Source organism: Lycium ferocissimum, chromosome 7, assembly GCF_029784015.1.
Source record: "Lycium ferocissimum isolate CSIRO_LF1 chromosome 7, AGI_CSIRO_Lferr_CH_V1, whole genome shotgun sequence".
Lineage (NCBI taxonomy): Eukaryota > Viridiplantae > Streptophyta > Magnoliopsida > Solanales > Solanaceae > Lycium > Lycium ferocissimum.
The window spans coordinates 16,223,009-16,247,112 of NC_081348.1; the positions used below are offsets into that span (position 1 = coordinate 16,223,009).

The 24,104-nt window shown below is 35.2% G+C and overlaps 2 protein-coding genes across 2 annotated transcripts; both read left to right on the forward strand.

Annotated features, from left to right (window-relative positions):
* Positions 1–1,612: 1,612 nt before the first annotated feature.
* LOC132063530 (uncharacterized) lies at positions 1,613–10,135 on the forward strand. Its single transcript, XM_059456104.1, has 12 exons — positions 1,613–1,797; positions 2,040–2,080; positions 2,671–2,771; positions 3,805–3,882; positions 4,180–4,262; positions 6,186–6,237; positions 6,473–6,562; positions 6,699–6,767; positions 7,058–7,159; positions 8,026–8,094; positions 9,277–9,333; positions 9,730–10,135. The coding sequence occupies exons 1-12, from the start codon at positions 1,727–1,729 to the stop codon at positions 9,814–9,816; spliced, it is 900 nt and encodes a 299-aa protein (XP_059312087.1). The 5' UTR covers positions 1,613–1,726; the 3' UTR covers positions 9,817–10,135.
* A 6,548-nt stretch (positions 10,136–16,683) lies between these two features.
* Positions 16,684–23,661, forward strand: LOC132063531 (glutathione synthetase, chloroplastic). The gene is made up of 12 exons (XM_059456105.1): positions 16,684–17,181; positions 17,423–17,592; positions 18,610–18,685; positions 19,091–19,221; positions 19,578–19,700; positions 19,783–19,863; positions 20,054–20,134; positions 20,228–20,297; positions 21,388–21,509; positions 22,478–22,617; positions 22,697–22,889; positions 23,164–23,661. The coding sequence occupies exons 1-12, from the start codon at positions 16,810–16,812 to the stop codon at positions 23,285–23,287; spliced, it is 1,683 nt and encodes a 560-aa protein (XP_059312088.1). The 5' UTR covers positions 16,684–16,809; the 3' UTR covers positions 23,288–23,661.
* The last annotated feature ends 443 nt before the right edge of the window (positions 23,662–24,104 follow it).

Consider the following 24,104-nt stretch of genomic DNA (forward strand, 5'->3'; position numbering starts at 1 on the left):
TTTTATTTTGGTTTTCCAGACACATGGCATGGACCCCCTCCAAAAAAATTAATTTCATTTTTGGTTTACTACGACACCCCCCCCCTCCCATCGCCCCGCACCCTTTACCCCTCCTGAATTTTCTACTTCATATTTAATTTTATCTTTGTAAAAAAATAAAATTTGTCTCTAAAATTATGTGGTTAGGTTTTCCTATGGATAAGAAAAAAAAATCTCATTTTTTATTCAAGTAAAATAAAATATATGAAATAAAAAATTTGGGAGGGGGTGAGTAGGTCGGAGGGTTGGATAGAGCGGTGGTGTGAGATAGAGGTAGGTGAAGATAAAGTGCGTTAGAGGGTGGTGGTTGCGTGGGGGTGGGTGGAGGAGGGTCGGTGGGTGGTGGGGTAGGTTTGGGGGTTGGTGTGGCATGGGGTGATGGGATCGGGGTTGGGTTGGTGGGCCTTGAGTGGTATTTTTCGAAAAATATTTTCTACCAACCAACCGAACATGAGAAAATAAGTAAGAAATTTACTTATTTTCCACTACCCAACCGAAGATTAAAAATAAGATGGAGAAATTTACTTATTTTAATATATTTTCCTCCGTACCAAACACACCCTCGGTAAAACCGTTAAAATATATAAAAAAAATGTAAAAAGGTCATATTTACCTCTCTATTGTCAAATAAGGTTCATATATACCCTTCGTTATACGATTGGAACATAAATGCCCCTACCGTTATAATTTGGACTTAAATATGTCCCTGATCAGTTAAATATGTGGGTCCCACCTTAAAATAGACACATGGAGGGTTGAGATTACATTAGAGGACCAAGATCATTTTTGCCCCAGCCAACACCTAAAATAATCCATAACTCAACCCAAATGAATCTTCAACAATGGAGTAAGTTGCCGAAAATACTCGCCGGAGATTTTGACCGCAAAAGGCAACCGGGTAGAACTCCACAAGAGCACAAAAACTCCAATGCAAAGCTCAACAATGTGAAAAAGCTTCGCGCTGCTTTTGAAACTATGGAATATCAGAATCACTCTGTTTTCCATTTTCTCAGTACCAAAATCAAAAGCATCCATTTGAAGAGCAATGAAAACAAGCTCTATTGAAGGACATAAAAGTTTGATTGTTTAATAGCTGATGCAGAATCCCTTGTTGCCTTGTTGATTCGTGTTTAGGGAATAAATTAAGCTATTTGATTAGTTTTTTCACCAAAAAAAAAAAAAATCATCATCATTAGCCTCAGTAGACGTTACAGTTGATGAGAAAGATAAGGATAGAAAAGTTTGGTTGATTATTCGTGTATGAGATAAAGATAGAAAAGTTTCGCTGATTACTCCATTGTTGAAGCTTCATTTGGGTCGGGTTGTGGGTTGTTTTGGGTGTTGGCTGGGGCAAAAATCATCTGGGTCCTTCAATGTAATCTCAACCCTCTATGTGTCTATTTTAAGGTGGGACCCGCATATTTACCAAATCTACCCAAAACAAAGATAACGGTGAGTTATTTATGTTAATATTTTTCAGAAGAGGGTATATATGAACTTTACTTGAAAGTAAGGGGGTAAATACGACCCCTTGTCCCCCCAAAAAAAAAATGTGACAGGTGGCAATCACTAAGTGGTAAGTATTACAGTTAACTTATGGTGCGAAGTAGCAAAGAATTCCTCCTTAAACCCTCTTGTCTCAAATTCGAAAACCTCCACTTGCATCTTCACTCCACTTTGATCAAACATGGCTTTAGGGCGATATCACACCCTCAGAAACCTCTATCGAACACTTGAAATTCAAGAATTTTCTACCTTGTAAGCAACTTATTATTTCCAGTTTCAGTGCACTGTTTATAATCTGTAAACTCAAATTCGTATAACGCATATATACTTCTTTCTTCAAACACTCGTTATTTGTTTACATGCCAAATCAAGTTTATTAGCGAAACACCCAGCTGCCCATTTTCCATTATAATTTATAATGTGTTGAAAAAAAAAAATTGGATTAGAAAGGTGTCTCTTTGTTTCAAATCTGACTCTTTTTTCTGATAATGCAGGCTAGCCAGTTCAAGAAGCAATTCAAAATCTATTGAAAATGGTAAGTATAACGCTAATTCAGCGTTGATATTCTATTTCCCAGATGGGTTTGTTGAAATTTACTTCATTTTGGTTATGTGTAGAAGCTTGATGGAAAGATATAAGTGGATTAGGCGAATAAATTGCACTTTTTTAGTTGTTTTTTTATGGTTATTGTTCTCACTTATGGGATTGGTTACAACATGATAGCTCGTATTAAGCTGGAGTACTTGTAGCTGAATTGCATCATGTTGGAATAAATATCTTGTTTTCTGATTATTCTATTTATGATTTTCTGCTGTCCTTTTCCATTTCAATCATTTACTTCTTATGAGGGATAACTTTATCTGTGATGAAATGAATTGTCTTTCCTTGTGATCCGATACCAAGTGCTGGAGCATTTCCTCTTGTTTTTATAAATGGCCGGACTTCCATCCATGTAATAATAGATCACTTGATGAAAGACCACTAACTCTGAATCAATCAGTTTACTTTCTTCCTTCTTTTCTTCTTTCCTTTCTGTTGACTTCTCTGCCTTTTAAATTTTGAATTCTGAGCTATTAGTAGAACAAACATCTTTTTTTGTTAAACCGTCTACTCCTCATTGGTCAGTTCCAGATATCACTCTGAGGAGCATATCATCCTGCATGTATAAGGACCATGGAGGTATCCCGTGGATATCTGGAGATAAAACAATGCTCCGTTCAACTATGGTGAGTTAGATTTGAAAAAGAAAAATCAAAATTGTATCAGGAGCCAACTTTGCCTTTCTTTCTATAATTGTAAATTTGTGAGTATTTTATCGAAGTTTTAACTTGCCTGAGTACCTATCAGTCGTCTCAAGTGGTTTAAGCACCTTGTGTTTGATGGAGCATGTTGAAAGTCTCATTCATAGACCTAGTAGTAGTATTTTTATGACTAAGAATCCCAAACTTTATTTCAACCTAAACTTTCGTTATTCCAGTATTTTACAATTTTCTTTATCAAGTAGCCTAGCTCCTATATAAGAGTTCTCTTATATGCTGTCAACCAACCAATTCAACAAGAAATAATTGGAAAGTTTAGGCCAAGGGAAGTTTCCTAAGTTTTGAGATTCTTAAGTATGACGCAATATTTTAAGTGGTGTTCTTGACTTTCAACAGGCACCCTCATATTTGATGTGGTGAAAATAATATGATTGCACTTATTTGAAAGAACGTATTGAAAACGACTGAATAGTAAAAGCTGGTCTAAATAGTGTTGTTGGAATGTGGAACTATCACTTGAGAGAAAAGCAATGCTGGAATTATTTTTTTCCAAAAGTTGCTGGGCTCTCTGAGGGATATGGTTGCATTTAGGATGGAAAGTTTTTTTTTTCCTTGGAACCTCTCTGTTTTTTCCTGGTAAGAGATGTCCAAAAATGCTCTTTATCTGTTTCCTTCTTCCCCTCCACAACAGGAGAGATCATTTTTTGTGGAGTCTATGGAATCCCAATTGATGGTTGACACTCTTGTGGTGTGTCTTTTATCACTTTTAGACAGATATCAAAGTTCTTTTTGAACGGCTTCAGTATTATTTTAGCTTGGTTAATCAGTTAATCTGTTGCTGACTCCACTTCTTTTCTGTACCATTTGTCCTTGTTAGTTTCCTCACTTTTTCTTAAGGTAGAATTGATACTCCTGATTGTTTTTCCTTGTAGCAACTGTATATCCTTATTTTGTTAAATGATAACTTTGATTACTCCCATCACTTTTACTTTCCATGTAGACGCAGGAGCCAATAAGCTATGGTTACATGCGATCAGTTACAACGCAAGCTAAAGCTCCAGGCCAAGCACGAAAAATGGTAACAAAACCTTTTAATTGAAACAGTGCTAGTGATGAATAAATCCACATGATTTTTTTTTTGGATGAATATTTTTTTTTGGTTGTTACTTGTTAGTATTGAGCACATTAATCTGTTACAGCTTTCTGTCTCTTTTTCTTTTTCTGATAAGGTAATTTGCTCCTTGGTGACTCGAACCCACAACCTTGAGGTTGGAGGGGGGAGTTGGTGGTGCTTTCGACTTGAGCTACACTCTCTTGTCAAAAGAAAATTTGCTTTTAGAAAAACATTTAAGGTTTTTATTTTTTCCATTTGCAGGGAGCAGTCAAAGTGTCCATGCTGAGTCCTGGAATCATATACGAGCCTTATGTCCCACGTGAAAAAATCCCATTCTGGAAGCGGTAAGTCAGACTTCTCATGCAATTGCCCATCGATTTTGGCTGCTCACTCATCTGATTAACATCTAAATATAAGAGACTCCTTCTCTGGAATCAGTTTTAGTCTATATATAACAGAGATAAAACTATTATGGTATTTAGGTAATTTTTGGTGTGGCAATCTGGAAAGTCAAATTCTTTTTTTGGTTGTTGTTGTTGTGATAAACGGGACATTCAAATTCTTTTTTCTAGTTTTAATTTTCAAACTGGCATTGACTAACAGACTAAGACATGATGGATTGTATATGCCCACAAAAGAAGGTATCATAAGGAGAGAAATATAATGTGGAGATAAGTGGGGCAAGCTAAATATGGAAAACAAGCATCATGGCGCACAAAAGAGGTAGTAAGTTCCTACTGGGATTGGTGTATGGAAACATATAAGAAATCAATGAACCATTTATTAGCAATATCTATTTCAAATTGGAGGAGATGCTTCATGTTGACAAATATAGATGGGTTAAAATTTGTACTATTGGATGATAAAAAGGTTTGTTTTAAATTTGTATGACATGCTGAAATTGTAGAATCTTTGAATTTGTAACATAAAACAAGTCCTGCTTTTAGTACTTGATGCAGTACTATCTTGATAATGTTTATCAATAAAGCTTTTCTTTATAAGGAAACGTCTAGTTCAAAGTTGGGGATGGAAGGAGAATTGACCTTGGCACAACGCATGGTAAGGTCATGCACACCTTAAAAAATGTTTCAGATTTCTTTTGTAGCGCTGAACTCAGTGCTGATCCGAACATGGCTGGGCTATTTCCTTAGAAGACACTTTATGATTGGGAAATAGGACATGCCTAGGGTATTTCCTTTACCACTGAGTCGGATCTTGAAGAAAATTAATTTTATGGAGTTGCTGAAGACTATGGAAGCTGGACATGGTTTACTTTGTAATTGAACTCATCGATCTCATCTCTGCAGAAAAAGGGGAACCTCACAGTATGTACATGCTATATAGCCCTGCACTAAATCCTGTACTCTCAATGGCCTTGGGAACAATTGGGAGAAGCAAGGCTCCATACTAAGTAGCAAATTTCTGGCACACAAAAAGTAGCATGTTACGTTGTCTAGCAGCCCATGAAGCATGCTTGATATGAATGGATTTGTGAAAAAAAGGAGGTGTTACTGTTTATTATGGGTGAAACTTGAGTTGAAAGGAGACTGAAGCCTCAAAACCCCTATTTCTACACTTACGGTTTCCATGCGACTGCCGAACTTGTTTTTTACGTCAAAGTCTGTCAAAGAACTTTTGACTAGCTGGTCTCTGAGGAGGCTCAGAGAGGAAGTAAGGAATTCTGAAACAGGATTCCAGCTTGTCTTATGTGTGATTTAAACGAAATGAGGCAAAGGTGCTTTTAAGGCAAAGCTGAAGCAATTTTCACTTACAAAAACAAATTTCTATGTTCATTAGCTTTATGGTATAAACTGAATTTTCTTAACGAAGATACACTGGTGGGTTCATTGATTCCTTATAGGCATATAACTAGGCCTCTGTAAACCAACTTATGTACGCTCAGCACTTAGTGCTGATTGTACTATTAATAAGGTCTTGTATTCAATTAATCGCAAACCTCAATCCCAAGTTAGTTGGGGTTGGCTGTATGACTCCTCTATATCCATTCTGGTGTATGCGGACAAAATTCTAACAACACTTATCAAGAAAGAAATATATCATTGTTCTTTTGGTTGTGCTTAGTTCAGTTATTCTTCATAGACCACTAGCTTTGATTCATCTTGAAGGGATGAAGACAGTGACATCTATCTAGACCAAACTAATTACACATAAAAATAAAAGTGCTTCATTCAGTGATTTGGAGTTCTTTACACTTAGTGTAATCATGCAAATCAACCTGTGTTTAACTTTTCAAATGTTGATATCAGGTATTTCACTAGAAATGGTTGGAAAAGGACAAAGGAGGATCTTACTTCAGAGGTAATTATTTGTGCATCTGACCATTATCTGTTTTGTACTGCTACTTCACAAAAGGAAAGTGTTACAAGATCTGCTATTCTAAAATAAATTCCCTCATAGCATGTTCCTTCACTTAGACTCGGAGTGGTAAAAAACTTATTGCGATTATTTGAGGGCTAGTATGCACGAAGTTCTGGTTCTGTGTCCTTTATCCTTATTGTAATCAGTTTTTTACGCATCAAATTTGTCTTTGCAGCTCAAAAGTGCATATGCCATTGCTAAATTACGAAAAGCTGGATATTCAAAACAAAAGTTCTATACTGAAGCTGTTAGCATATACAAAGAGGTGAGCTTTTAGACGTGTGCTCTTTTCATAATTATAGACTTTTGTGTGATCGTCATGCTCTGGTTTCTGTGTATTTGGTACATATGTTATGTTCAGCATTTGACTTTTACATGTGTTTCTGCTTTTTCCCTTTCAGATAAATACCCAAATGGCGAATGGAGGAAAGGCAACTTTGAGGAAATCAGTTACGGAGCATATGTACTCTGTAGGTTCTTTTACCTGGTACTTTTATTCTGAATTCATACCGAGCCTTCAATCTTGCTGCTTAACCTGGTCATTTGGATGAAATGACGGGATTATGCTTTTTGCATGGGGTTAGGTCCTGTTTGTAGTGAGTGGATCTTGGACCACTTCAATTTTAATAAATTGTTGGCGGTCGAGTTGGTCCACTGTTATCTATCTTTGTCATGGGCTATTTAATTGATTCACTCTTTTTGACGTCAAAGTCAAAACTAGTTTGTTTGACATATTTCCTCCTTTGGTCTTACAAGACAGGCTCTCAAGAATGAGATCAAGCAACGGGAATCCGTGTGGCCTACTGTCTACTGGGAGCTAATTGAACCAATTGTTAAAGTCCGAACTCTGCGAGCTCGATTGGCAAGTATTAAACCTTAACCATGCTTAAGATTGTAACTTCCTTGATTTGCATATGTAGGAACATCATATAACTACTAGGACACTAGGTGGAGCTTACCTTTTCCATGTGATGGATATGGATTGTAACTGACCTTTTGTAAATTCTCTTCCTCGGGTTCTGATGGCCACTTTTTCATGTCAGATCTACATTTTTGGTCCTTCTGATTTGGTTTGTTAGAAGCAAAGCCTTTTCTGCTGACCCTTCATAAATTCTCTTCCTGGGTTGGTTTTGGTAATCGTCTGTCTTGGAGAAACCATATTCAATGGGGTGAATAATGAAACCCATCAATCAGGGTTTTAAAATAGTGTCCTAGAGCTTCTAGTAATATTTTTAGTTTTTAACTGTCTTACTGCCCGTATCTTTTTTAGAATGAGGTTGCCATGCGATTGATTGGGGAGAGAGTGCTTGTTTAACTGGGCTGATAAAGATTAAAACCTTAAAGGCCATTTGGATATTGGAAGTTTTGGAATTGCTTTTCTACTCGGTTTTCCATATCATAATGCTATATGTCTTGGATTTCTTACCCCTTTTAGGCAAAGGCAAACTGTAGAGAGCTCATTATGTCAAAAGATTATGTGAACTGGAAGCCCTTTACTTTCTACTGTTAAATTGTTAACTTGCGCCTCCACTCAGTCTTTTTTCCCCCCAATATTGAGAAATATAACATTAAACGAACCCTGCATGTAACAAGGAAAAAAAAAGGAATTTCATTCTCCTTTAGATTTTCTCTCCACCAAGTGATTATTCATGTGAAAGTTTTGGCTGTTGAACTGTCACCCCTTCTTAGTTTTGCAATGATATAACTATGTAGCTGCTTCTCTTGCAGATTGGTGTTGATCGAAATGATCTGAGTAAGGTGTTCATACAGCTTACACTTGAGTTTCTGTCTAAGCAGGTAAACTGGCCAGTAAATTAAGATTTTTTGGACTGTTTTGAGCTCATTTGATGCTGATGCCAGCTCCCGTCAATGTTGTTGTAGCTGTTTCAACTTTTCTGCATCTCATGATTGTAATGCTTGATTTGATTGTAACACTTGACATCAAAACCTGTTGATATGACCAGACATCTGCATAATTTGTCTATATGACCACACCTTTAAGACTTCAGAGTAAACATTGCTGATCAACATGACAATCAAAGACATCCATTTTAGAAAGAATTACTCGGAGAAAAACAACAAAAGCAAAAGATAATGTCACCATTCTTATCGTAACTTGAGAAAAGAATGAAGTGAATAGGTGCTGACTGGTGTTCTCCAATCTCTAGCATCTAAAGAGGGTTCTGTGTACACTTTAACCTAAAATTTGAACCATGGCATGGCAGTAGGCTATGACTTGACCTAGTTGCTTGCTTGTTTTGATAAACTATTTTAGCTCATGAAATTTTCCTGTTTTCAAGGAAAGAAAGAAGAGTATTGGAAGATCACTTCCTAGTTTCTAGCTGCTTATCCGTGAACCAGCGACCTCTATACCCAAAACAGATGTACTAACCAAACTGTGCTTGCAAATTACAATGATTTCTAGTTGATGAGGAACTTGCTTCCTTGTCTGTTAGTGGATTTAAATTAACAGATTTGGCAGATTCATTCACCAGAGCTTTGAAAATTATGTTTATGCTTTGGTCACATAGTGTATAATAATGAAAAATTAGGATAACTTAATTGTTGTTAAATTAGCTTAAGAAAAAAAAGAAAGAGTTCTGTTGGCATCATATCAGCCTTATCTCGCTACCTTGAAACTAAGAGATCCTGCTGCATTTTATGGATAAGAGAAAGAATAAACCCTTATCTCACTACCTTTAAACTAAGAGACCCTGCTGCCACTTATGTACAAGAAAAGGAAATCCTTATCATATCATATCACCTGAGCAAATCAGTTTGTAAGTGAAATAATTGGCGAACTGCCTTTCTCATGTTTTACTAGTCCAAAGGAACTCCATTTAGTTTCCAATAGTGTGTCAGGTCTTACTTTTAATATTTAAATTTAAAAGATCAGCACATCTTATGTTGTAAACTTGTAATGCAGTCTAGGGTTATTAGAAATGCTTGTCATGTGTTGATATTAAGCTATTCTTGCAGAAGTTTGAGGCATATGATGGGAAAGGAGCTGTTGTCTCTGGAGATAAAAATAAGGAGGTATGTGATAGAGATAAAAATTGATGAATGCTGAACCAGAGTTTGTTGTTTAGTCTAGACAATGGTTCCATTTCTTTCAAACATCTATCTGGGATATTAACATATGGATTGGGATGCCTGAAACATTACCTTGCAAGCCTCTTAAAACTTTCAATATTTGGAAAAAAAAAAAAAAAAACAGCATTCCTTGTCGCATCTAGTAAAGGGATGCTAAGTTACCACAGATAATACAATGAGACCACAAGGTGTAATATTTGGTATGCTGAAATTTATAGTTTTCCACCATCACAGTAGTTTTGTTAGTGAAGCATTTTGGAAGCAAGTAAACTATGTGACTGACTGACTACTCAATAGTAGTAGGAAGCAATATTTTCTCATTTTTTTTTTTCCATCCAGGTCTTGGTACGTGATATATGGGTTTTTGAGAAGTCTCTCTTCCACCCTGGAGCATACTGGCGTCTATGTGGACGAATCAAAGTTTAGATAGACTGCTGTGAAGAGGGAATGATCATTCTTCAATTTTGTAATATGCTAGAATTTGTAACGTATCCAACCCTTAGACACTACATGTCTTTGTTTCTCTCAAGCTAATTATTTGAGCCTTCCTCTTAGGTTGAATAGTACTTTCGTGTGCCTTATTCTGTAGTGCATTCAGAAAATTTCCTTTACACTTGTGTAGCCGCCATTTTTATATGACTCAATAAGCAGGTACAGTCCTGAATAATTGTTCTTAAAAGAAAACCTATAAAGATGTATTTTCAGTTTTTTGGAATTGTTTTAAAGAGTTGTCAGTGTGATTTAAGTGAATGTCTCTCCTTTGACTTTGGTGATAATTGAGTAAAAAGAAGTATATTCCCTTGCTTCTTCTCTTGGTATCCATCTTGTTGGGTTTCATTCTCTTTCTTCATGTGCTCCTCTGATCAATTAGTATTTCATTGTTCAATGGCGTCATGTTTTCAAGCTGAAATTGACAATCAGAGCTCCTCTTCTTGGTAATCTTTTGCTCTTAAACTTGAGGTGAAAAAGAGGCAAGGAATAAAACCTTGATGCCCTACAAGAAGTAGCTTAATGGAGGGGGAAAATAAGATGCTGTCAGGCTTTGGCTTTGGTTTTGCTCTCAAGAAAAGAAAAGGAACATTGCTTGCAGCTGTTGCTAGTCTTTGGCAGAAAGAATCTAATGCTACAACAGTCTAAAAGCCTGTATTCTTTTTTAAGTTTCCTTAAAACCAAGAAATGGCCCAAGGAGAAAACAAGATCCAGCTCTTTGGCATTTTTAATCAGTTCTTATGTTATATCATGTCTCTTGGATGCCCTGTGTGCTACAGCCTATGCATCTGTCGATGGCTATTCAACCTGTTCAAGGATACTGCTGCTGAAATAGCAGGTCAAATCTACACGATCACCAGTTTGAATTTGTCTTGGCGCAATAGCTTCCTTAGTGTCAATAGGCTTTATGATTTTGTTGTGCAAAGCCTTGATGCTGAAGCTATCAAGCCTGTGACTTTGGGTGATACGAGTCTATCCCAATCTAATCCAGTTAATGGAAATCACTCAAGCAGCGAACATGTTCTGCAGTCTGAAGATTCGAGTTCTCATGTAGTTCCAAAGTTGGAAGACGCTGTAGTTGAAGATGATTCGATCCTTAAAAATGGAGAAAGTGAGCTTTCTCAGGTAACTAGTGAACAGAATGAAGGTGACAAGATTGTTGAGGAAGAGGCCCCTGGACAATCAATGGAAACTCAAAATAAAGCTCCAAAGAAGATGGTTAGCATAAATGATAATGTGGAGGAGATTTATTTCAGTAAGAAGAAGAAGAAAAAGAAATCAACAGAGGAAGTGCTTTCCATCAAAGAGCAAGTGAAAAAAGAGCTAAAGCCATTGAAATCAATTCTCAAGGTGGGATCCAATGTAAATGAAAATTGGGATGAGAAACAACAAAATTCTTAGGTGAAAATAAAAATTGCTAGTAAACTTATAATGCATTCTTCTTTTTTAATTGAACAATGTCCTTATTAATGATGCAAATTGCGTTAGAGAGAAGATGGTTTCATCTCGTAACATGGGGTGTTCATGGTTCGGTTTGGGTCGGTTATTGATTAAAATCATAACCAAATCAATTTAGTTGAATTTTAAATGTCTAAAACCATAACCAAACCAAATAAAATAATAACCACCGGTTTGGTTATTGTCGATTTAGTTCGGTTTGGTTCGATTTTTCGGTTTATGACTAGCAAATTATGTGTAAGATTTATCAAGAAAACATTAAAAAGTTAAAAAATACATGCCTTTTTTTTTTTTTTTGTTCAAACGATAACTTTTATTTATAATTTAAGGTGGGACATATATCATAGAAACATTTTCACTATTAATGATAGTGTAGTATTCAAGTTATCCAAAGTTGCTAAACTATTACATATAGAGCTAAAAACTAACTTAGTAGTGGCTACACCATTTTTGTCATCTTAATACACATACCTGGAAATAAAGTAAAGCACATGAGCTTTTAGTTGTTGTTACAAACATACATATTAATTAAACATAAAGACTACCTAAAATGAAAATGAAAATATATGAAACAAAAAAAACTTTGTGTAATAATTCCAAACTTTAGGCGACTTGCATTTTGCCCTCAATTCTCCCATTTTATTAAAAAAAAAAAAACTTTATGTAATGATCCAAACTTCGGATGTTTTTCTATCATTATCCCTGAAGGTACAGTCTCGACTACAAGAGTTATTCTTTCTCGCTTTTAGAAGGATTACCCACGGAAGAAGTATTAAGGCATTACCACGTGCTTTTTCGAGTTGCGGCCGATGCTTGATGTTATCTTTTAAAAGTATCCTATAGGAACCTCAAATCTACAACCTCTCTCCTTTTTATATGAAAAATATTAGAAGTTTAAGACCCATTCAGGCAAGAAAAAAGAAAGGTATAAATTCGAAAAAAAAGAAGAAGAAACAACCTAAAATCAAATGGCTAATAAAGAAAGGCTAAGAATTTAAGTTAAAAACATTAGACTCTAACGTGAGCTTCGGTTAGTAGGTTTACACTTAACACTTAAAGGGGTCGTTTGGTTTGGACCCAAGTTATGATGGGATTAATTATGTTGGGATAAGTTATGCTGGGATTATTTATGTTGGAATTAGTTATCCTGATATTATTTCTTATTGATTATTTTGGTTGTTGTATTAAAAGTATGCATTGCATAACTTTTAAGAAAAAGTTGTTTGTTTATAAAAATACCCTCCACCTTATGTAGTAGAAAAAAGATTTTGAGAATCTCAGGGCTATTTTAGTCAATTTCACTGTTTTATCCTGGGATAAGTTATCCCAAGATTACTATTCCACCGTCCGATGGGTATAAGTTATCCCAGCACTATTTTTAATCCTGGGATAACTTATTCCATGATTAGTAACCAAACAAAGGATAAGGTGGTACTAAATTTTTATCCCATCACTATTTTTGCTTATCCATCATACCAAACCATCTCAAAGAGTTAAAAGACTTAAAGACATGGGCTTGGACATATTCTTAAAAACATGGGCCTTAAACAATCATATGAAATAAGTAGATCAAAAATCAAATTCATGATTAAAAGGTAGAAAATATTTATAATTATTTATGAAAAACTAATATTATACATATAAATAATTATAAAATTTATGTATATAATTTATCGGTTTGGTTTAGTTATTTATTCGGTTATTTTTTAATAGAACCATAACCAAACCAAATATTATCGGTTTTTAAAATTTAAAACCAAATCAAACCAAACCAAACCAAAAGTCGATTTTTTTATTCAGTTTAATTAAATTTTTGGTTTGATTTTAGTTTTAACCAAAATCGTGAACAGCCCTACCCTCTAGTAGTATGTATGGTATCGAGAATGCTCATTCAGATAGATTGGATGGATATGAAATTTTATAATTTAATAGTAACTCATTGGCGTCGGAATGTAGTCCAGATAATAGTATTAAAATATAGAATATATTCACAGTAGATATTTACACCTAATGGAAATTTTAAAACTTGAAATAAAAAGTTGCAAGTTAAAGTGAGAACATATACGTATTACTTTAAATTTTTGTGGCATATCATTCTCAAATTTAAAAAGGGACCTCAATGCTATAACATGAAATATACATCATAATTTAATTGTATTTGCAACATTTAGAATTATTCCTCCTCAAGTTAGAGAAACCTGGATATTTCTCAACGTTAAAGAAACACTAGACACTCATTCTAAGATCTATTTCACATAGACAATTTGGATTTAAGTCAAAATTGCGAGTAACTTCACGCAAAAAATGAAAGACTTAAAGACATTTAAAGTATTCAAAAAATAAACTAAGTAAAGACAATCAAATTAATGTTAAAAAGGTAAAAAATATTTATAATTATTTTTGAAAAATTCTAATATTATACATATAAATAATTATAAAATTTATATATAATTTATCGGTTTGGTTCGTTCGATTTATTCGGAAATTTTTTAATAGAGCCTTAACTAAACCAAATATTATCGGTTTTTAAAATTTAAAACCCGAAACTCATGCTACGTACGTATAAATAATTTTTTTATTCGGTTTGATAATTCCTTCACAAAGTTTGATTTTTTAATCAAAATCGTGAACAGCCCTACCCTCTAGTATGTATCAAAGTATCGAGAATGCTCATTCAGATAGATTGGATGGATATAACAATTTTATTTAATTAGGAACTCATTTTATCAAATGTAGTCCAGATAATAGTATTAGGAATACATTTTTTTTTACACTATGGAAATTTTAAAACTTGAAATAAAAAGTTGCAAGTTAAAGTGAGAACATATACGTATTACTTTAAATTTTTGTGGCATATCATTCTTTTTAAAAGGGACCGCGTGCTATATAACATGAAATATACATCAAATTTCAATTGTATTTGCAAAATTTAGAATTACCTCCTCAAACGAGAAACCTCCGGATATTTCTCAACGTTAAGGAAACACTAGACACTCATTCTAAGATCATCAAACAATTTAAGTCAAAATTGCGAGTAACTTCACATGAGAAACAACAGATTTTAAAAGTTTCACCAAATAAGCTAATAAAGACATGAGTATAATTTACAGGAGTAATATATTTTTGGTAAGCACTACTCACTCCGGATAAAAAAAAATGTCCACTTAGCCTCTTTTTTCTTGTATAAAAAAAGTATCCACTTATCAAATCAAGAAAGAATTAATCTTATTTTTTTAAATTTGCATCTATTAAGCGTTATGTGATCAAATAACAATATTTATTTAATTAGAGATAATTTTATCAAAACACATAGGAGTATTTTTTTGTATGTAGTATTTTCTTAAGGGGTAGTATTTTCTTAAGGGTAAATTCTGTTTTTTTCATCCGGAGGGAGTACTTTGGAATACACCAATCCCTCAAGATTTCCCCTACTTTTTGTCTTTACTTTGTGATAAAAATAGATAGTTATCGACAATTTAGCTAGTTCTTGATGTCAGCGGTGACATCTTGCCATTGTTCAATCAAAGAGTGGGTTGATTAAAGATAATACATATTTATATGGGGCAAAATCCATCGATAGACACCTATGATCATCCGATTCTTTCACTTGAACATCTCAACTAAACTTTGTTTCATTTAGACACCTGAGATAGGGTCTGACTGTGCCATTTAAGCACTTTTTGCTGACTCAGCCAAATATGTAAAGAGTGTGTAACACACTCACCGATGACGTGACAAAATAACTAATTAACTGATTACATGTGGTATTTTGGGTTCGAAATAATAGTTAAAAATGAATTATGAGAAAAAAATATTTTTCTCAAAAACTAAAAATAGAAAAACCCCAATCCACCAACCCAGCCCTTCTTCCCCTTTCTAAACAAACTTTACATACTTCTAGCCGGAAAATGAATAGTTTTTGCCGGAAATTTTTTCCGGTGAACTCTTTTTAAAAAAAAAAAATTCAGATCTATTTTCCTTTGTAGGCTGAAATTTTGTATTACTTCTAAGATAATTATTTATTTATGATTACGTTCTAAATTTTGAAAGAATTAAATCTGATGTCAAGCTACAATAGGTTAATTTGAGTATAGTCTTAGAGAATTTTAGAAAGCCTTTTTATGTGTAATTACTATTTTAAAAGAACTTTCACTTCGATTTTTAGGTCTTTTCTTTTCTTTTTTCTGAAAAAGCCGTTTTGTCAAGGCTTGTAATTTGATACAGTTCAACACTCTACACAAATATGCACTCTGCCTATATAATTACATTTGAGGAAGAATGGTAGATATTCCGGAAGAATAGGCTTGTTTTTGGCTTTTTGTCAAAGTCGACCACTGAAAATATTTCGGAAGGGTGGCCGGAGAAGAAGACGAACACGGGGTGGGCTAATTTTTTTTTTTTTTTGGCTGAAATTCTTTAATATTAAACTCAAAATTCATTTTTGATTTTGATTTTATATGAAAATTGCCACATGTTCTTAGAAAATGGGGGTGTTATTCATTTTTCTAGTCAGCAAGATAATAATGGAGGAAGGTTTATTAATGGTAGAATATTAAGTGGAGAAGAAAGAGAAAAGGAATAAAGAAGAAGAAGGAGGAGATAGAAAGAACGGAAAAGGCTCAAATATGCCATTCAACTATCAGAAATGGGCTCATTTATCGCCACGTCAATAATTTGTTTCATTTACGCCATCGAACCATAGAAAATGACTCATTTATGCCACTCATCATAGTTTGACTCATTTATGCCATCGCTATTCTTAAATTGACTCATCCATACCATATTTCACTAAAGTGGTTTCTACAATATCATATATGACACGTGGCTCAAAATAGATTATGATTGTGGGTGGTAAGGTGTATGGGTCGGATTTTTTATTAATTTGGTATTTAAAATTAGGGTGGTTTAATTAAATGATGTAGACTTCTAATTGGAGGCTACTTGTCATATATGGTATTATAAAATCGGCGTTAATGAAAAATGACATGAATGAGTCATTTTGATAATGGGCGATGACATAAATGAGTGAAACTATTGATGAGTGGCATAAATGAGCCATTTTCTATAGTTCGATGGCATAAATGGGCCATTTCCTATAGTTCGATGGCATAAATGAGCTAAATTATCGACGAGTGACATGAATGAGCCATTTTCGAAAGAATAAAAAAATCTGTTTTTTAGCCTTTTCAAGCGCTTTTTTTGTGTGAAAATTACACAATTTGTCAAGTCGTGAAAAGTGTTGAATGGAACTTAACTTTACCCTGTTTTAAATGGAGAACAAGATGCATTTAATTGTGTATGCCCAAATAAAAACATGTCGTAAATCACATGGGTTGGGTTTGGCCTTTATACGAGGTCTCATTTCCTCAAACTCTTTAGCATCTTGTTTTCCGATTGGTCACATTTAATTAAAAAAACAAAGGTAGCAAAATCAGGACATTTAGCAGCCAGCCAAACGTAAAGAATGTCAAAATGGGCAGTGGCTATTCCTCTCCATCAATCTTACAAAGCAGCAGCACTTGCTTACCATCCTATTGTTCTACTACCTCTCCTTTTCAATCCCAAGAATCACAAACAAACTCTTTAAATTTCTGCTCACCTACTAGATTCTTGGAAACCCATCTCAGAAAATCTTCCAAGATTTTAATACCAAGATCCCCATTTTCAGCAATCTCATCATTGAAGTGTGCTAAAGTGCACAAAATGGAGACCCAAGTGGAAGATTCTGTGAAACCCATTGTTGATCCTCATGATATAGACCCAAAGTTGGTGCAGAAACTTGCTTATGATGCCCTTGTTTGGTGTTCTCTGAATGGTCTTCTTGTTGGTGACAGAAATTCAAAGGTCAGTCAGTCTATATGTCAATAGAGAAACTTTATTTGTTTCCTTCTATTTTTTACATCAGCAGAGAAAGATGGTTATATGTTACTGAATTATCTATGAAAAGATTGGATTTTTTTGTTGATTGAGTGTAGTATTTGATTAAAGTTTGGTGCTTTATTTTCACTTTCTGCTTTGTTCATCAAGAAGGTTGGTAGGTGTTATTGCTTTTGTGTGATATTTGTGTTCTTTTTGAAATTTGAAGAGGTCAGGAACTGTTCCTGGTGTTGATATGGTTCATGCTCCAGTTGCTTTGTTACCAATGTCATTTCCTGAAAGTCACTGGAAGCAAGCTTGTGAAGTTGCTCCTATTTTCAATGAACTTGTCGATCGTGTGAGTCAGGATGGAGAATTTCTGCAGCAATCACTCTCTAGGTTGGTAATTGTTCTCCTTATTTGCACATAATAGATTCTGTGTTTACTGTTCAGTTGAAACATGTACTGGAACAGAAAGCACAACTCTCTTGTAAGTTGGAAGTGACAATGGTAGTTCAGTTAGAGTTTTATGAAACTTAATGCAATTTTCTATGGGAGCTTTGGAGTTAACTTGTCGATGTAAAATTGTTCTGATTTGACTCGACTTGCATCGTCCTTCTGCCCCACAAAAACAGCATCCATGTCTTGTACTTGAATGGTTTGCTGCATTAACTACTGCTGACATGTCAAGAATGAAACTCTTCTTGTTTCTTACTCCTATAGTGTCGTGCTTAATTTATAGTATAGTCAAGTTTTCTTCTTTCAACAATTATGATGTAAGAAAAATTCATTTTCTTTGTATCATTGTTGTCATTGTTATTATTTTTTTACTGTTTTTTGGACAGAGTGTGTCTGCCTATTAGCATATACTGGGGCTTTACTACCAGGGTAATCTTGCAAAGAGAAGTATACATATTGAGCTGCCTACATAAAAATTACTCCTATGCCATTGATATCTGTGAAAATAGAAGATCTTTCGACATCACTATTTTCATTTATTTTTAGTGATAGAATGTTGCTTTTGGAAGTCCATAGACATGTAACTATGTTCCTATGAAAATTAATTAATTGAATGACAATGATCAAATTTACTCCATTGCTTTCTGCAAATCAGGATAAGATCATATAGAGCTTCTTCCAAGTACTGAGCAAATACCATTGAAGACAGCCTCCATTTAATGATCCTTTTGATGGGAACAGTTTCAAGTAGGAAAATCATATTAGGTTTGTTGTATTTTTTAAAATTCCTAACTAAACTTCTAATTTGTTAAGAGTTCAATTCATCCGGTATTACATACATTATTCGTTGTGAATGCACATATCTTCTGGATTATGGACAGGAAATTAAATGACACATCAGGCATAGCCTTTCTTTGATGTCACATTGGCATGACCTTTATCTGCTTTAAACTGCAGGACAAAAAAAGTTGATCCTTTCACCTCCAGACTACTAGAAATCCACTCCAAGATGTTAGAAATCAACAAGATAGAGGTACATGGATGTGTGTGTAGTGCATTTGTCAGCTTTTTTTATAATGACATTTCTTTTCTACTCTTCAATCATTTTCTGACTTGCTCTGTCGTTTTGGTTTGATACAACATTATGATATTCCTAACACATGATATCAATCACCATGATTTTGATTGACCCCTTTATCATTGGACGTGGTGTTACTCAATTTTCCTTCTATTAAAAAAATTCTCCTTGTTGCTTCAGATTTGGCCATAGTTGATCATCAGGAATGCAAAAGTTATCCTGTTTTCTTCATCTCCAATTGTTATAAGAAGGGCATTGTTATTCATTTATGTGCCTAAGTCCTTATATTAGTTATAGAAGGAGTATTTTGTCGTTTTTGGTGTAGGAGATGATTTCCCATTTGGTATGACTTTGATGTAGGAAATACGCTTGGGGTTGCATCGCTCAGACTATATGCTGGATGAGCAAACTAAATTGCTTCTGCAAATAGAGCTTAACACAATTTCATCATCATTTTCAGGGCTAGGTTGTCTAGTCAGCGAGCTTCACAGGTAAAAGTACTCTATGTTAATTTATGTAGTAAAGCTTTCATTTTGACATAATGAAATGCATTTAATGTCCTTACAAAAAAGGCAAAAAACTGGAGCGAGTAACAAAAACCTTCAAGTTCTAAAAAGAACGGCTAATGATATCTGCAGTACTACGGTTGGGTCAATGGTGTGTATTAAGACTGTCTGGCATTGATTCTCACTGTCCAGAACTTCTGTTGTGATTTATCAAGTCATTTCTTGATTTTTTTACTGATGAATCTTCAGTGTATGCATGGGTTAATTTCGAAAAGATAACTTCAGATCGTAAAACATCTAGCTCTTTTTCCTCTAAAGCCAGAATAAACTGTCATCTGCAGGAGCTTGCTTCAACAATACAGAGAAGGCATTGCATTAGATCCTAACAGAATTCCCACAAACAATGCTGCAAATCAATTTGCTGAAGCATTGGCTAAAGCTTGGAATGAATATGGTGATCCAAGGTCGATTTGATTTGAGGGATTTTTTGTTTAATGCTAGAAAGTAAGGTCTTTGAAGTTATACTAACTTAAATACATATTGCAGGGCTGTAATTATGTTTGTGGTTCAAGCTGAAGAACGCAACATGTATGACCAGCATTGGCTTTCTGCTTCATTGAGAGAAAGATATCCTACTTTAAATGATAAATGTGGATTTAATGTACATATCATGGATCTAAAAAAAGGAAGATAGCCAATATTTAGGACACTTAAGGTTCATGTTGGTCTGAAGTATCAAATATGCAGTCTGTGTAGTACATCTGAGATGATTTTTGCTTGTAAATACTCCTGAAGATATTTCCTTAGCTTATAACACACATCAAGTTACAACTATCAGAAAGACACTGGCTGAGATTGATGCACTTGGCGAACTTCAACAAGATGGTACCCTTGTTGTGTATGTGACTTCTCTATCAAAGTACATTTTAGTGTTACAGCTGTTTAATTTGCAGTTTCTATATGAGGAAGCTTATAAGCTTTAGGATTGCAGAGATGGTCAAGCTGTGGCAGTCATTTATTTTAGAGCTGGCTATGCACCAAGTGACTATCACTCAGAATCTGTAAGATAAACTTTTATACTGCTTGACAATGTGGTTTATGCAACTAGTGGCTTACTTTTAGATTCCTATGTTCATATTTGCATTTACTTCACTATTTGCTGGCATTAGAGGCTGATACCTTCTGTACAATCACAAATTTGTGTACATGGCTCAATTTTTTTGATCAATGTATCTGTTGGTAATGGATCACAATCTCATGCCATTTACCAATTTTTATCGAGCCCCTAAATACCTGAAGCGAAAAAACGAATAAGCGATACCTCATTAAAAGAAAAAGGAAGAAACAAGTCCAAGGGGGAATCTGTCTGGCAAAAAAGTGCGCACGGCAGCCAGATGGAGGAGGAAACAGGTTATCTACCCATTTTATCAGGTATACTTATCAGAATTGCTTAGAGAGGGAGGCTGAGGGAAAAATGGGTACACACAATTGGAGAAGAAAGAGAAATAAGCACGTGATATTGGGTAGAAGCGGAGGCTGAGGGGTAGCCAGTTTTAGTTTTCAGACCCCAAAATAACAAACAAAAACAACAACATACCCAGTGTAATCCCACTTAAGTGGGGTCTGGGGAGGGTAGAGTATATGCAGACCTTACCCCTACCATGGTAGGTAGAGAGGCTGTTTCCGGTAGACCCTCGGCTCAGAGAAAGCAAATCAAAGCAGACCGGAAAAAGAATAACAGAATGGGGGTAAATGCATTTTATACAAAGTTAAGGCATTTCATTTTCCTGGTCATTGAAATGGAAGCAATTTTTTTCGGATAACCAATTGAAATGGGAGCGTTTGGACGCCTAACACGGTAATGTCCCCTGATCATTTTGATTGAATAGTTAAAGGCAGTCTATGGTTCTTTTAGTTAGTCTTATGGATATCTAATTTGTGCAAAATCATTTGAAAGCATCTCTAACGCATGCACACACGTTTGTGGGTTGAGGCAGGTTTGATTCATAATTAATGTTTAATTTTTGAGATTGTGGAAGTGGTCCAAATAGAGAGATCATCCATTTACTATTGGATCTCGTTGTGACTTAGCTATACACTTCCCAATCACCTATCGTCTTTTCTTGATCTGTTTTATGCAATTTATTATAGGAGTGGGGAGCTAGGCTTCTGATGGAGCAGTCACGTGCAGTCAAGTGCCCTTCAATTTCCTATCATTTAACTGGCACCAAAAAGATTCAGCAAGAGCTTGCTAAGCCCAATGTACTGGAAAGGTATTTAACTCAAGCTGTCTCTTGTGATTCAGTAATTATTTAGTAGTAGTGTCTTGATAAGCTCAAAAGCTGTCTATAACAAGTGTTTAATATGAGACTGGATAATTGTTTAGGATATTCCCTCTCCCTCTCCATAATGGGGTTTTGTAAAGGCATAGCTCAATGCATTTAGTGCTTTATAAACTGATTGTGATGAATATTTCCATTCTGTTGCGGGAAGCGAGACTGAGATGGTTTGGGCATGTGAAGAGGAGAGACACAAATGCCCCAGTGCGGAGGTGTGAGAGGTTGGCCATGGATGGTTTCAGAAGAGGTAGGGGTAGGCCGAAGAAGTATTGTGGAGAGGTGATTAGACAGGACATGGCGCAGTTACAGCTTACCGAGGACATGACCTTAGATAGGAGGGTTTGGAGGGTCCAGATTAGGGTAGAAGCTAGTAGATAGTCTCGTTATCCTTTCTTATTAGTAGGCGCATTATCGCAAAAGATAATTTCTCGTGCTCCGATTTCTCGCTATTGTCTGTTATTTCGTACTTTGATTATCCTATTTTATCTGTGTCGCTTTCGTTATTTGCATTTTCATATCGCTTTGAATTTCTTAGCCTTATCTGACCTCTTTTTATGCTTTTATGCTTTTATTGAGCCGAGGGTCTTTCGGAAACAGCCGTCCTACCTTGGTAGGAGTAAGGTCTGCGTACACTCTACCCTCCCCAGACCCCACATTGTGGGATTTCACTGGATTGTTGTTGTTGTTGTTGCTCTCCTTCCCAGTGGAACAAAAAGAAAATAAATGTCTAAATTAACAAGATATAAACACCCGGACAGAGTACCAAAAAATTGAAGTAGAGCGTTCTGTAAAATTTGTAAGTTGAGAGCATAATGAATACAATTATGCTGTCGTTGAGAAGTTAACTTTTCCTAATACTCTTATCTATGGTTTGTTAAACCTCTGTCCTTGTTTATGAGCAGGTTTCTGGAAAACAAAGATGACATTGCCAAACTACGGAAATGCTTTGCAGGTTTGTGGAGCTTGGATGAATCCGATACTTTCAAGGATGCAATTGAGAAGCCTGGATTGTATGTTATGAAACCACAACGAGAAGGAGGAGGTCTTGCTCATGAAATTGCTTTGTCTATATTGTAATTACAAATCAAAATCTCTAATACTAGATCATCTTCTCACCTTAGGAAACAATATCTACGGCGAGGACGTGAGAGAAGCTCTTCTGAAACTGCAAAAGGAAGGTACTGGAAGTGATGCAGCATACATACTAATGCAGAGGATTTTTCCCAACATTTCAAACTCAATACTAATGCGAGAAGGCATCCCTCATAAAGAACAAACCATATCAGAACTTGGGGTATATGGTTCCTATTTAAGGTAATAACTAATAAGTGAATATGTCATATCTCCACCCCCCCACCTCAAAGAAAATGAAAAGGAAAGGAACTGCCAGAAAGGAGAAACATTGGAACAACCTTTTTAAGCCTGAGCCACTTTCTATTCCTTGCTTTCAGCTTATGTTTGATTCATAATGTTAAATAGACTGCACATTAGTTGGATAACATAGAGTGATGGCTTCTTTTTGTAAACCTAAACTTTAAAATCGTTGCTGTCATCTTACATCTTGTGCTGGTATGTACTTAATATGCAGGAATAAAAATGAAATTCTAATCAACCAACAGGCTGGTTACTTGATGCGAACAAAGGTCTCTTCATCGAATGAGGGTGGAGTTGCAGCCGGTTTTGCAGTTTTGGACAGCATATACTTGGTTTGATGGAATTGGCTTGCACTTTCACGTTGTAACAAAGGTTGAATGCGGAAGCTGGACAGGTAGTATCCTACATTATGTTGGAACACCATGGTTTTGACTTGTTTCACCTTCCTTGTTTCACATTGTATTTTTCTTGTTTCACATCTTAAATAAATAGGGGTCCATATTTTTTTCTGAAGGAAGTGGACACAATAATGATAGTTAGTTCAAAGTTCTTGCTTCTAAATTAAACCCAATTCAGTGTTTGATCTCTTTGTTACCCTAAGGCTTTACTGTTCTGCTAGAGACATTACCAAATTTGAGCATATGATCTGTTGCTCATCAGTCATCACTCCTGTAATTCACATTTGTTGGTACTACCGAGGTTGCTCATCTGATTTTTGTTTTCCCTTCTGCTTTCTGATCTTATTAGGATGTGCGAAATCCGAATTGCTCGATGTTTCAGTAACTTATATATTATGGATGCACGAGACTTTGCAGTTTTCTGTTTGTAAAAAGTCTAAAACATTGGCACTAAAACCTTCTATCTTTTTTCGGGAAAAAAAGCACCTCTATGTTATATTTTACTTAGGCTCCCGTTAAAAGCTATGAAGGGGTGCAAAAACTAGATTTAAGTAAATGGCTACCTGCGCTTGGTGTTAATTTACTATGATTAAGTGATCAATTGATGTGAGAAAATGTAATTAACTATGTTTAGCAATAACAATATATGACGACACATACTATCCGATTACTGGACTCTCAAGAGGACAATATGTACTCATGACATGACAGCAAGATGACCAAGATTGGCAGGTAATGTAAGAAATCAAATGCTTTG